The sequence below is a fragment of the Zerene cesonia genome, chromosome 5 (assembly GCF_012273895.1).
Source record: "Zerene cesonia ecotype Mississippi chromosome 5, Zerene_cesonia_1.1, whole genome shotgun sequence".
NCBI classification, from domain to species: domain Eukaryota; kingdom Metazoa; phylum Arthropoda; class Insecta; order Lepidoptera; family Pieridae; genus Zerene; species Zerene cesonia.
In genome coordinates this window covers 8,404,146-8,418,157 of record NC_052106.1, presented here as the reverse complement: position 1 = coordinate 8,418,157, position 14,012 = coordinate 8,404,146, and the positions used below count along the sequence as shown (strand labels likewise).

The 14,012-nt window shown below is 33.2% G+C and overlaps 1 protein-coding gene across 1 annotated transcript in view; it reads right to left on the bottom strand.

Annotated features, from left to right (window-relative positions):
* The window catches only part of LOC119840130, a 298,391-nt gene that overhangs the window by 265,667 nt on the left and 18,712 nt on the right, over positions 1-14,012 (bottom strand). Inside the window, exon 2 of the mRNA XM_038366643.1 lies at positions 8,350-8,800. Within this exon, the coding sequence (XP_038222571.1) occupies positions 8,350-8,751 (402 nt within the window). The 5' untranslated portion in view covers positions 8,752-8,800. The remainder of the gene's footprint in view (positions 1-8,349; positions 8,801-14,012) is intronic.

Sequence of the window (14,012 nt, the reverse complement as noted above, 5' to 3'; positions counted from 1 at the left end):
GAATCGTGATTGTTAGACAGGTCAAATTTTCAAAAACGATGTAGGTATTTCTTATGCCGCTATAACAACAATAAAAATCGAATAAGCTACTGTTGCCACGGTCATAAGATATATTAGTAACCAATTTTTTTACAGTTGCTATTTAGATTTTTACGGAACCCATATTGTGGCAAGTCACAATCGCGCTTGACCGATTCTTTATGAAATATAAAAATTTTTAATAAACTTTCGTGTTAGATTTGTGATATTTAAGTGTATCCATTTATTTCATAAATTTTTATATCTAAAATTTAGTAAAGCAGTAAATTTGTGGCTTTTTGGCGTTTTAGAGGTAATCTCTGCATTTACTGAACCGTATCTATGAGAGAGTAGACCTTATCTATGAGTGTCAAAGACTATATTTATCGATTGAATTTAATTTGGTCACCTATGGGTGAGACGCAATTGATTTTTACATCTGTGTGACGGAATTATTTCTTTTAATTCAAGTAAATAGCCTTCTGTTATTCTGCCTCTTATGTCTCTTGTGCGTGTGACGTAATTCAATTTCACATGTATGAGACTGAAAAAAAACCTTCTGTAATTTTGCCTGCGCAATGCCTGTAAAAGAGTTTCTAGAATGTCCCATATTGCAAATAGAGCCAATTACTCATAATGTCTATCAATTCTCACCCATACAAATAATCACCCTGAAGAGTCCACAATCTTAATTGAACCCAACTCATATATTATTTAAGGCCCCGCACAGAGCCCAGCTACTGTATTATCTATGAGCCTCGCTACAACGTATTTCAATTTGTGTGAACCGCACCTAAGAACGGTCTGGTGGGAGCTTGCAGATGCTAGAAACGATGGAATTCCTTCTTGGAGAATTCTCTAATTTGTGAGAACTTTTTAAATTACGGAATTGAAAGATCGAAGTCTGAAAGCCTTTGTGTTACAGGGCCATGGAAAAGTGGGGTTAATATTTGATACTATCGTTCAGAGGTAGTCTATTTCTTTTTAGCCTTTTTGTGTTATAATTTTCCTCTTATGAAACATTTAGGAAATGGGCAAGGAAGTGCAAAACTGTTTTTTAAGTACTAGGAAATTCATCTCTGCTCAACCCACCAACGGATCTGCAACTGACGATCGCCAAGTCTTCAGTCCGAAAGAACATATCACTACGTCTAGTGAACCAATAGTTGGTTATGTTACGTGTTTTACTTACATTGAATTCTTTTAAACCTCAATGTTACTAATTCAGGGTTTTTAACTTTGAAAAATTACGATCCTTAACCTATTATTATTTATTTGTCTACCTTATTTACACATATTTTGCACAATCGTAAAATTATTACGCAAAAATTCAAGAAATCACAAATAAGACAGTATAACAGTATTTTATAGATAAGCAGAAACTAATTAATTAAATTCAATAATATAATACCCAATATTTCAAACTTTGCCGTGTCCAATTATTCATAACTCCTCTTTAGAATTTCAGTACATTCTTGATATGTTAATTCAAACCTGAATAAATAATTCATTCAAGATACATTCCCCAAGACATCGCAACGTATAACTGGAATAACTCTTATTTACTACGAATAAAGCCTAGTTTTCTTAAACACACTTAATACAATAAATTGTGGAGTTGGCAATTGCTTTGTACACCAAAATTGTATTCCATCATGATACACATTACAATATTTTAGTAGCTCTTCGCCTGCGGCTTCGTCCGTGTATTCCAACGATATTCTTAAGGTAAGCTTAACCGCCGTAAAAATGAGACTATAGTTATTTTTTTAACCTTTTATTTATGTATCAAAAAAACAAAAAATCTAATAAGATCGCTCCGTTGAAGAGTTCCACTCTTTGATAGAATGACAAACTATCAAACAAACAATCTTTTGTATTTATAATATTAATAAGCATGAAATATATTTTGAATGAATAAAGAATAGATAAATTAGAAGATTTAATTTAATGAAAAAAAATTACACAATAGGAAATGTTATGCTACTATGCCAACATATAATCTTCAAAAATAAGCCGACAAAAAATGAATACTTATATGTTTTTCTTAATCCTAATACCTATGCTGTTTTTTTAATATCTGCTTCTATTATTTAAAACAAATAATTCTGAAAACAATTTAATTTAAAGTTTTACAGTATAAACATGCTTATAAAATATATATTATAAAAACATGAGTGGCAGGTTCGATCCCACGTTCGTAAACATATTAAATGTTGATAGCCTCAAATAAAGCCATTTAAAATTCTGGTAATATTCTAATGTATCCTCAAATCCCCATCCAAGAACCTGAAATTTTATTTAACAAAAATATATTTACCTTCGAACACATTTTATTCACATAAAATCCGCTATTCGATTTTAAAAATAGCTATCCCTTAATACATTTATCCTTTTAACCTATCCAATGAACCAGTGACCCAGTAAAAAAGTAAAAAAGGCGGTAAAGTTCCCGCCATTCAAGATGGCGGATGAGTTGACACATTGGCTCGCGTTCAGAAACGACATTGACGAAGCGCGTGGCTACGCGACACTCATTTAAAAATGTTCGGGAATTCTTACGTGATGCTTCCTTTTTTAATTTACCGCTGGCCGAATATTGAATGGATTAAATTACTAACATGGATCCAGAAAAAGTTAAAATTATTCTTTATTTATTAATACATAACTATAGTTTATCAATAGTTGAGACATTTTATTTGTAAGAAAAAAGTAGAAGATACTGATACTGATCTAAATGTATTTCATGCTAAAAATTGTAGTTTTTTCTTGTTCTGTGGGAAATTGTTTTCATTAATATATAGGATCATAGTTGATACCAAAGATGAGTCAATTTCTCTATGTATAATAAGACGATTATATCCCAGTAACAGTTTAAATCGAAATAATAAAACACAAAATTGAACGAAATAAAGCGAAAAGCACAAGAGTTTCAAAAAGCATCGCTCATTACGGCATAATACATTAAAATGTACGTCGTTTAAAATAATTATCCACGAAAAATATGAAGTGGCTCAAAAATCGCTTAGCGAGCAAGCTTAGTACAGTTCAATGAGACATTCCGTAGATTCCGCGGAGCATTTTTCCGGAGACGAAAAAATACGTCGCGAAAAGCGAAATAATTGTGGTGTAACGGAGGAAGTGGAGCGAATCGTTATATCGTTGTTATATCGATGGAAAAGGGAAGAATTCTTTTATATTACCTATCTCTGTACCTAATTGAAATAGAGGCTGATAGGTGATATTGATTTGGACGGATGTTGATTGGAATTATACTAGACGTTAGTGAGTAAGATTATGTCGGAGACAAATAAAGACTTTTAGTGTTATTCTTGTTATATGGTCACTAGAAATAATGTTTAATGCAAAAAATATAAAATGGAAATTTATAAGATTTCACAGCCATTTTTTGGAGCATTATTTAGTTATTTTAAATCACTTATAAGTCCTTATAAGCTTTTATGTCTATAGTATAATTATTTACTGGTTTAAATACCATGCCATCATCAACTAATCCATAATATATTACTGTACCTACATTCATTTGTGTCTTAATATTGTATATTCAAAAGTAACAATAATTTGAGTCTAATAATGATATATCATATCAAATTAGGTTTAAATTTTTTATAAATAAGTAAAGCATACAAGTCGTTTTAATTTTAGCGAAAGTACATTTTATTATCATTTATATATCAGTCTGCTCACCAGCAAACAAAAACTTTTTATTTTTTCATATTAAATACCAAGCCAATATATTCTCACAGCATCATGAAAGGATCTTGTAACATGAGCCAATCCCTACGCCGGATAAATTATACGCTTTCTTGCTTTTGAATTATTGAAATAATCCGTTTGTATGAAGCGAAGTTAATGACCTTTCATAAATACCCAGTGAAATAAATTTGAAATTAGAAATGCAGGTAAAATGTTGGATCGTCTCATTTCATAATTTAATGAACGAATAAAATTTTTTTTCGCCAATGATATTTCGTACTTTTGTCTTTCGAGTTTTTGCCGGCGGGATGAATTTTTTTTATCATCCCCGTCTATTGGGATCACTTCAATCATTCATTTATGTAGGGACTTTATAATAAGGTTTTATTTGACAATTGCATGTTCTACAGTATTCTACGGCATTTTTAATCAATATTTAATTAATGATGCCTCGATGATGAATTTTCTTGTTTAAATCAGGTGTAATATAGAAAATTTTGGCTCCTGTTTATTGAATGCATCATAATACAGATTATTATGATGGGATTAGGATTCTATTATTTTTGTTTTTTACTAACCAAAGAAAAATTATATTTTCGTATGATTAAGCATAAGAATATTTAAGATAATGAGTGAATATAAAATGACCTATACACTTATTAAGCGTTCGATCGTATAAAACAGGATGCTATAAGTTCACAATGAAAGTATCTTTCCTGAAGTTAAAAGTTTTGATTTGATTTGATTTGATTGTAATTATACGACTACGACTGGCTTGGACCTACATATTCTTCCTAATTTGGCAAACAACGTGGAATGTAGGGGTTATGATACTACATAGTCGAAGAGTACCATAGACCATGAAATAAATAAAATTAAAGATCTAATGTAACATAGAACAATTCATTTCAAACAAGTATTTTGTCTATTTTAATCTCTTATGCTGAAACTGCGACGTACTTTATCCATTTATATATATTTCTGCCTCTACCAACAAATCTCAAGAACCGCAAAACCAAACAAACTTCAAATACAGGACCGCGAAAATACAACAAAACATCCCCACATTTGTCCGCAAATGGGAGACATCTTAACAAGTGTCTAAAATATAACGCACATTAACCATGTCGCGGACAAATACGGGACACTCCTGCTGCCACGGACGGGACTTGTCCGTGGACAGTAAATCATGTGGACCCCAATAAACAAGGGTACAAATAGTTTATCGGGAAATCGCTCGTGTTACAATTATCTTGTGTGTGAAAACTTTATTTTTTCTATGGTTCGATGTCGTATTTCGTTGCAGCTTAAATTATGAGGGAACCGGAGGTCCGTATCCTTTTCCTCACCCTTTCTAGTCAATGGGCGTCAGTGATCGCTTACCATCAAACCACTAGTTCAGTTACCCGCTACTAAATAAAAAAAAAATATAATTATAAAACGTACGTTGATGAAATTAAGCTTTTTATGAGGGTGGGTGGCTAAATATATCAGGGAAATATAACAAATGTTAATAAAATAATTATTAGTAAGTAGAATATTCATCTGTATGTTAATTCCAACTGCGCAAATTTTGATAGGACTTTTACAGTCAAACAGCGGTCGTATGTCTTAGCTATCCTTTGATAATACAAGCAGAATTTAATTTCACTCTCACTTTCAGTTGATACAGGAGACGCCGTTCCAACCAAAAACAGTTACAATATAAATTGAAATGTATGTACACGTTATTTTAATTAATAACCGAAACCCAGTTCTAAGCGATACAGTTTAATTACGACTAGGCCCTTTAGTAGACCGTGTGGGGGATTATGGTCGAATCTACTCTAATGAAGTTTTACTATAGTAATTCGGAATTGTAATGAGTATGCTGCTACCAATTTATCGCTGTACTATTTTCTAGAATGTAAAGAGTAGTTTCAAATGAGGATAGTTTTATATGAAGGTTCTAAATCACTAGAATAGCATAATTTGAATAATCGGACAAGATCCGGCTTATCAAATACTACCGGTCTGCTTCGGTTTTGCTCGTAATACATATTATATAGCCTACTACTCGGGTATGCCATACCTGTACAAAAGAATTTTTAAAATCGGTTCATTAGTTATTGAGAATAATGCCTTCAAACAGACAAACTGCTAAGATTTGTATTAATATTAGTATAGACATAGAAAAACAATAAACTATCCAATATTACTCATCCAAGCTTTGACTTAATAAAAACTAATATAAATTATTATACGTCACTGAAGAAAAATAAAACTTCAAGTTTTTGAAAGTATTTTTAAATCGGTTATCTTATGAAATGCTTTAAAATTAAATAAATTTAACAGCATATAATAGTATCCAGTTATCCAGGATATCCATCAAGTATTTGTTTTCAATCGAATACGATGAGAAAGTTATTCTATCATTTATCAATACAATATTATCATTTGAATTCAATTAGAGGCCTGTTATAGGTATCACGCACTCAGCCGACAGTTACATTGACCTGACCGCATGCCGCACATTCTTGCTTACCTCACTATTATATAACAGACCAGCTAATATCAAGAATGCGAGTATATGATGCTTTCAAAAAAATTCATGAATGTCTTTATCTGCACTAGTAAATATCAATCATTGTGTAAATCATTATTTAAAAATGTGTATTTATTTTATCTCTTTGTTTCCATAGAGGGCTAGATAATGATGAGACGAATTGACATGGTTTAGTTTAACGAAAACCGCCAAAACATGGAGTAAAATCCGAACTGTGTTTGTATGGACGCTGAAATGTTGCTAGGGCGCTCTTTATCGTCGTTCTGGTTCCGAAGGTCATCCAAATCGGATCAGTGCTTTAGCGTGAAGAAGATACAGGGACAGTAACTTACACTTTTATAGTATTACTAGCTGCGCCCCGCGGTTTCACCCGCGTTAGTCCGTATTCCGTAGGAATATCGGGGTAAAAAGTTGCCTATGTGTAATTCCAATAGTCCAGCTGTATAGGTACCAAATTTTATTGCAATCGGTTCAGCAGTTTTTGCGTGAAAGAGCAACAAACGCACACATATCTTTACAAACTTTCGCATGTATAATATTAGTTTGTGATTTCTAAACCTAATATACCCTACCATAGAGTAACAAAAATCCTTACAGTATCACATTTATAACAGCTAAGATAAATTGGGATTATTTTAAAACATCTAACTTTAACATCCGTAAGGCAACCGCAACATCCATCGAGGACCGCAGTAACCCATTCTACCTCTAAATGAAGTAGGACCTTGTAATTCGACCGAAACACGGGTTATAAATGAGTCCGCAATCTAGTGGTGTCTAGGATTGCGACTCAGCACTGGCAAAACCTATTACTTTGATGTCAGCTAGGGATGTCGTAATATCGATAAATTGATTTAATATGTAGCATTTTAGGAGCCCTTCGAAGGGCTTTATGAAACCGTATTAAAATACCTTACATAGCAAAGCAGGAAAAAAAATATCAGTCTTTATAAAACTGTATGAATATTAATATTTTATTAATAATGTACTTCTGTGGATAATGTCTGATAAGCGTGTAACAACTGTGATAAAAAAAACGGAAGTACAAAATAATCTATATCGCTTAAATACAAATATGCATATCGGATAAATCATAAAACATCAAAACTCTCATTTTCGCATATACATTATCAATCAAAGTTCTCTTATCGTTTACAACTGTGAAATAAACACACAAATAAATTACAAAAGTATCGATATTCACCGTGCACATCACTAGCAAGGTGAAAAGCCCTTAGCCCAGTTGCACCGCACTATGCCTCTCGTCACACCCTCCAGTTCTAATACTTTGCCATGTTAACCGAAGGACCACTTTATCCTGGCGATCGAGTAAACTTCTTCGAACACCAAGATAACATGACCCGGTCTAGTTACATGTACACTTAAAATTTTACACCTTTACAGTGCTCTCGTTATGGACTGTAAAAGTGGTATTCGCGTAAAGTTATATTACCGGAACAAGTGTAGTGGGTAATTATGATGATATCGCTGCAACTAATACGGGTTCGGTAATGGGATTAGATTTGAATACTCGATTGTATATAATTTTTGGTTAATGTTTTTTTTTTATATAAACGCCTTTTATGAACCTTGTTTTTGATAGGTGGTCTTATAGATTCTATTTTTTTGTATTTTTTTTTTTTTAATTAGATATAATTTCGTTTATTCATTCAGGCGGCAGACAATTCATATTAAATAGTGTCTAAAAATCAATTAAGCATTATGATATTAATTAGCTTTTGTCCGCGGTTTCGCACGCTTTAAATTCGGAGTGTAACTCCTTTCCTCCCCTTTGTTCTATGCACATATAATCTTCCTCTTTAATCACTCTCTTTTTAAAAAAAATCTATCAAAAGCTGTTGCTTCATTTTAAAGAATATTCTAAGTCTTTGTTTTATACTATGTGGTGATTGACATATCTCTTTGTTGCATCGCTTAATCTTGAAAACGTCTTGCGTTACCACAATTGCTTTTCAACAGACCATCGCCTACACGCTGCAAACCGTAATCCAAATAAATTTTACTTCTTAACTATTCTACATCTATACAAGGTCATAAATGAAACTCACCCGCTTATTATCCCGGAATTTCAGCCACCCACTGATGACACTGTTGTCCACCTCGCACAAATCTTCGTCCATTTCCCGCCTCATTGGAAGAGGGGAACCCCCGGGGCTGTCCATCTCCCTCCTTTTCATAACTGGCGTACATTGCTGGGACAGTCTCCCTTCATTCACAGCGTCGCTCCGTCTCCCCAAAATTGGGGTATTATGGCCTGAAACGCCACCTAAAATACCTCGTCTGTGCAGAAAAGGACTGTCCCACTGTTTCTTCTTGCATTCTGAATGTAGGCAAAGTGCGTCGAAGTTGGCTAGTTCTACTGACACTCTGGTCTGCAGACCGCTGGGGTGGGTGGTTAGTATGGTCTGCTTTGCTATGCTGCAGTGGCGATGCTCTTCTCTCCTCTCCATTGTCGCATCAGATGGACACGCTGCTGCGTGCTGGTGTTGAGTGCGACATCTGAAATGAAATATTTATTGGTTTATTAATTGCAAATATCGCTATAAGCAGTTATTTCAACTGTATATTTTTTTAATAATTAACTAGGCTTCCGTTATTTAGGTTTGTATTTGTTTGCTTTCTTAAGTTGATATTTAAAACATTGTCATGCCTAAAATACTTCTTACAAATATACTACATTATATAATTAATAAATTAACTACTACTTTATTCATATTTACGAAATAATATAAACATAAATAAAATATGCTCAAACAATATAAGTAACATAAACAATGGATCAACCAGTGACAAACGTCCATTCTAAAGTGCCATTCCTTTGTCCCAAACGAATGACATCATCAACGTAATCCTCTAAAGAATGAGTTCCTTCCGAGTCAATTTGATGCGTAATCGCCCTCTCAATAGGGTTAAATAATTTCATTAAGCAGAATCGAAGCTTTTTAACAGCAATTAGAAGCGAGGTTCGCTCGTGTATTCCTTTCGACTCGCCTTCGTGCTTTAGATGACTGTTGTATTGCAGAGACGTATTCTTATACACAAATATTTAATTAACTATTCGACTCTTTAGGTAAAAGCTAGGACATCATTGCTTTGATAAACGAAATAAGATTAGAAGAATTTACATATAATTAGAATTGATTTAAATATGTATTATATATTTTTTAAAACTTCATAAAAAATAAAATACATGAACAATTCATTGCACATTCGATATTTTCTCATATAATATGTGGCCGTAAATTCTTACAAACGTTAAGTTAAAAAGTACCTCGAGTGTCAAAGTGAGAAAAGTGTGCATTTATTACAGTTAGACTTTAATGCTTTGAATTTACTTTTCCCAAATGTCAGGCAGGTGCAAATTGCGAATTGACGGAAAGCACACCGAACTTTATCTAACTCATCATATCGAATGCCCAGTTCGTTTAATGGTTTCACGTTTGTAGATATAATGTAACGAAAATTTATAAACAGATGTGCAATATTACAGATCACAAATGTTCGACAGATCAACCAACCCAATTTAGCGTGATATCTAACAGTGTTTACGATTGTTTTACGTTGGTTTCAGCTTACTATGTGAATTGTATTGAATATAAATACAGTAATATTGTAAGTCCATCCCTGTATCAATCGAAATAGACTTTTATTATATTCTTGGGTCATAGATCGTCAGCCGTTTGTTAGGGAGCGACTTAATCTTCGAAATGGTGGAATGTAATTTTAGAGAATTATATTCATTAATGGAGTTTGGCTAACTTTAAAGTCCTATAATGTTTCTATTATATTAAATAATGGGATTAAGTAATTATTGTTTCTTCAGTCTGTTTAGGTTTATACAAATGCAGGGACTTGCAAATAAAAGGTATATAATTTATTTTCTTTTCTTTACTTGGTATTAAAGGTATCCGATTATTCCATAAATAGAGTTGTGGATTAATAGGCAACCTTTGCAAAATATTAATAAGAGTGTAATAAATTAAATTCATTTTATTATACGCTTTAAACTAAAAAGATGATGCAGGTATAATTCTACTTTTTGGTAGAGTAGTCTTAAGGGGACAGATACAAGGTTCGATTCACTTCGGACACAAGAAAAAGTAGTTCAAAAGACACATACACGTAAAATGCATTTACTATACTTGCAATATTAAATTTTCATCAGAATTCACTGTCTACTAATTTATTTTGTTTATCTTTATTGTGGGAGTCGAGCAAGTTTCGGCACAAATTGAGCCAGTTCGCACAGGAGAAGTACCACACCCGATAGAAAACCGGCATGCCACTGTGTTTCGTACGGTAAGTGGGAGGCCCATTTTCTTTCCACACCCGTCCCAGTCCATTGCAACCTTTTCAATCGTCAAACCTTACCCTTTTTACCACCTTAAAAGCGGGCAACGCATTCGCAGAGGCACTACCACTACGAATGTTCCACCAATGGGCGGTGGTGATCGCTTACCACAAGACGGACCACCAGCTCAGTTGCCCGCTATGACATAAAAATATGAATTAATGAATCAATAAATACAGGGTTGAAATTCAGATCAAGTACCATTTGTTCGTGTCATGTACTATTAATCTTAACCATTGAAAAAGATTGAACGGTTTAGTTTCTTTAGAAAGTGAATTCCAAATCTTCCATCCCGCCATTTTCCACTACTTCTCTAAGAAAACACTTGAACGGTAGGAATTCTTTAGACCTATTTAAAAGCTAGACTCATCACGTATGCACTTTGCCTACGTTATTAGGCTAACTGCACAAGCCAGCTAACAATTACCATCATTATCGTGACAATTTACGTAATTACTGCAATTCTATTGTCATTCATTTCGTTTTATATTTGTCTAGTAGTTCCACATGTGATCCTGCAACATAGTCTATTGTAGTAACTTGTAAATTCGTAAAGTAAACTCATTACACATGCGTTTGATAACATCAATCAATATGATGCAATAACATCAATCCAATATCAATCAAGTAGTTCTTGCTATTTCTTATCAATTTAATTGAATGAGCAACTACAGAGATTTTTGCCGGCCCTTCTCTGTAGAAACTGCCTTCCGAACCGAGGGTAAATGTTAAAACTGTGTTATGACGATTCGAATGTGCTTATATAAGAAGTCTAATAGAATAAATAAATGTTTGACTTTGAGTTTTAGATTGATTCTCCATAATAATAATTGACATGTATTCATCATAACCACATTAAATTGCATCCGGTAAATCATACAGTTAGCGAGTTATTGCGGTTACAGTCTGACAAACTGACAAACAGCCAATCCGCACACATTATGGCCTGCATTATTCATGACTTACTTAGACACTGATAGTTCCAGACCTCTGGGCGGTTACTGAATTACTACCTTGGATTCTGGCTGTTGTGGTAATTTGGGCTTGTTTAGAACAATCTACTATATTTAGAAATTAAAAACTTTTTAACGGATTTTAAACGCGATTTATTCATTATATTCGTTTATATTAGACTCAGTCAGTCTCCCCGTGACCACGATCGCTGTAAAGTGTACGAAACGTCGGGTTAATAATATAATGAATAAATCGCATTTAAAATCCGTTAAAAAGTTTTTAATTTCTAAATGTATAATACTCGCGTAAAATCAAACACAAGAAAATACAATCTACTATATGTAATATGCTAATTTGAAAAGACTTTTTATTTATACACACAAAAAAATAACTCCTTCTAGTAGAATACTTCATTAAATAAACGACGAATTACCGTAAAAAAATCATCGATCAATAACCCGCGGTTTCGTCTACGTAAATCATATTATATAGCCTTCCTCAATAGATGGACAATTCAACTTAAAATATATTTCAATTAAAATAGTTCCTGATATGATCAAACAAATTCCACAAATCAATCGACCGTGTCAATGGTATAAGGTTACACTAGCATTGAGTTTCTAATACATTTTACTCATAGTCACAGTAAGTAATGAAAAAGTATTACATTTTCATTCACAAAACAAATTGTATTTCAGTTACGTCAGTATCTCAGTATTTGCTCATAATTGTCCGGACACCGACCGATCGTATCGGTGCAGAGAACATCTTAGTTTTTCTTTCATTAATTAATTAAATATTTTGGTTCTCTCCTAGCTTAGTTTAGTTCTTTTTAGAGACATAGCTAGTTTGCTTTACAGATAATGGGGTTTGATGATTTGTAGTGATTGATTAGTCTGTCTATTGGTAAAGATGATAATCCTATCCTACTAATATTATAAATGCGAAAGTTTGTAAGGATGTGTGTGTGTTTGTTGCTCTTTCACGCAAAAACTACTAAACCGATTGCAATGAAATTTGGTACGTAGATAGCTGGACATCTGGAATAACATATAGGCAACATTTTATCCCGATATACCTACGGGATGCGGACTTACGCGGGTGAAACCGCGGGGCGCAGCTAGTAAGTGAATAAAACAGTAATTTCTACACGAATAATAATATGATAATGAAATATGTTATAGTCCGTATCTTTGTTTATAAAGGATAGCTTCATAAATTTTTTCACCAGCAGAAAAATAAGTTATTGAACCTTCGTGTTACAGACTATTTTTGTATGGCTGAGCAAGCAAAGGAGCAGCTGGTCCAATTGATATTATCAATAATTTTAGTTAACCTGTGCTTAAACTCAGTTCAAGTCAAAGAGTCAATTTAGACGAAGCCAGGGCGAGAGACCAGTATACGTAGTACATATAAATGAAAATCGTTATAACTGTACGTACATTTCACTATCAAATAAAGCAAGTGTGATGAAAATTCGCACCGCATCAGAGTGAATTGCTGTGTAATCGGATACAGTAAATTCGATATTTACGAATGTATCGATACAACGATACATCGATACATCGATATAAGTTAATTGCGCCTGTTTGTCTCGCTTTGTTTTATTTAACCGATTAACTCATTATATTCGTACGATTGTTTTACGAAAATTGTTATTTCAGAGATTTATTTATTGTTTAATTGATTTTGTTTTATAATATATTTTTTAGTTATGGTAATGAATAAGTATTCGTGTTCAATACAAGAACATGAAGGACATGCCTTAGAAAACCGAGTCGAAAATACAGATTCTGAAAAGGAAAAACAAATTATAAGATAAACAAGTAAACAGCCCCAAGCCCCAGACAAAATCATATTCTAAATAGACACAAGGGACAATTGAACAACAAGTATCGTTATAAGTTACTGTGTGACCGAACTGATAAAGAAAGAAAACTCGTTTGCCAATGGCTTAATGAGAAACGGCAAAAATGGTCTCTCTTGGGAAGATGAGATAAGGGAACTGATATAGAAAAAAAATTGATCTGAACGGCCCTTAAACACAGGTATTTATACCACATACGAGGTAATAGCAATAATGTTTTTGAATTTCGCTTTTTTGTGTGATTGACATATTTTTTATAAATTAATCGGTTGGAGTTTTCGAAAAACATACGAAATTTATTTATGTGACATATTATGTGAATTAAAGAAAGGGATTTATGACCTACGCTTTACTTCGTCGTCTAAATTATTCTCAAAATAGCATTACTATTTGGTAATGCCAATATTATTAAAATAGTGAATTAAAATTAAATATTTATTATATTGTGGTGTTATCCAACTACCCTCCTTACACGCGAGCACAACCATTCACCGCACGCTTTTAAAGCACCCGCAACGTCCTTATTGGACGTAGTGACG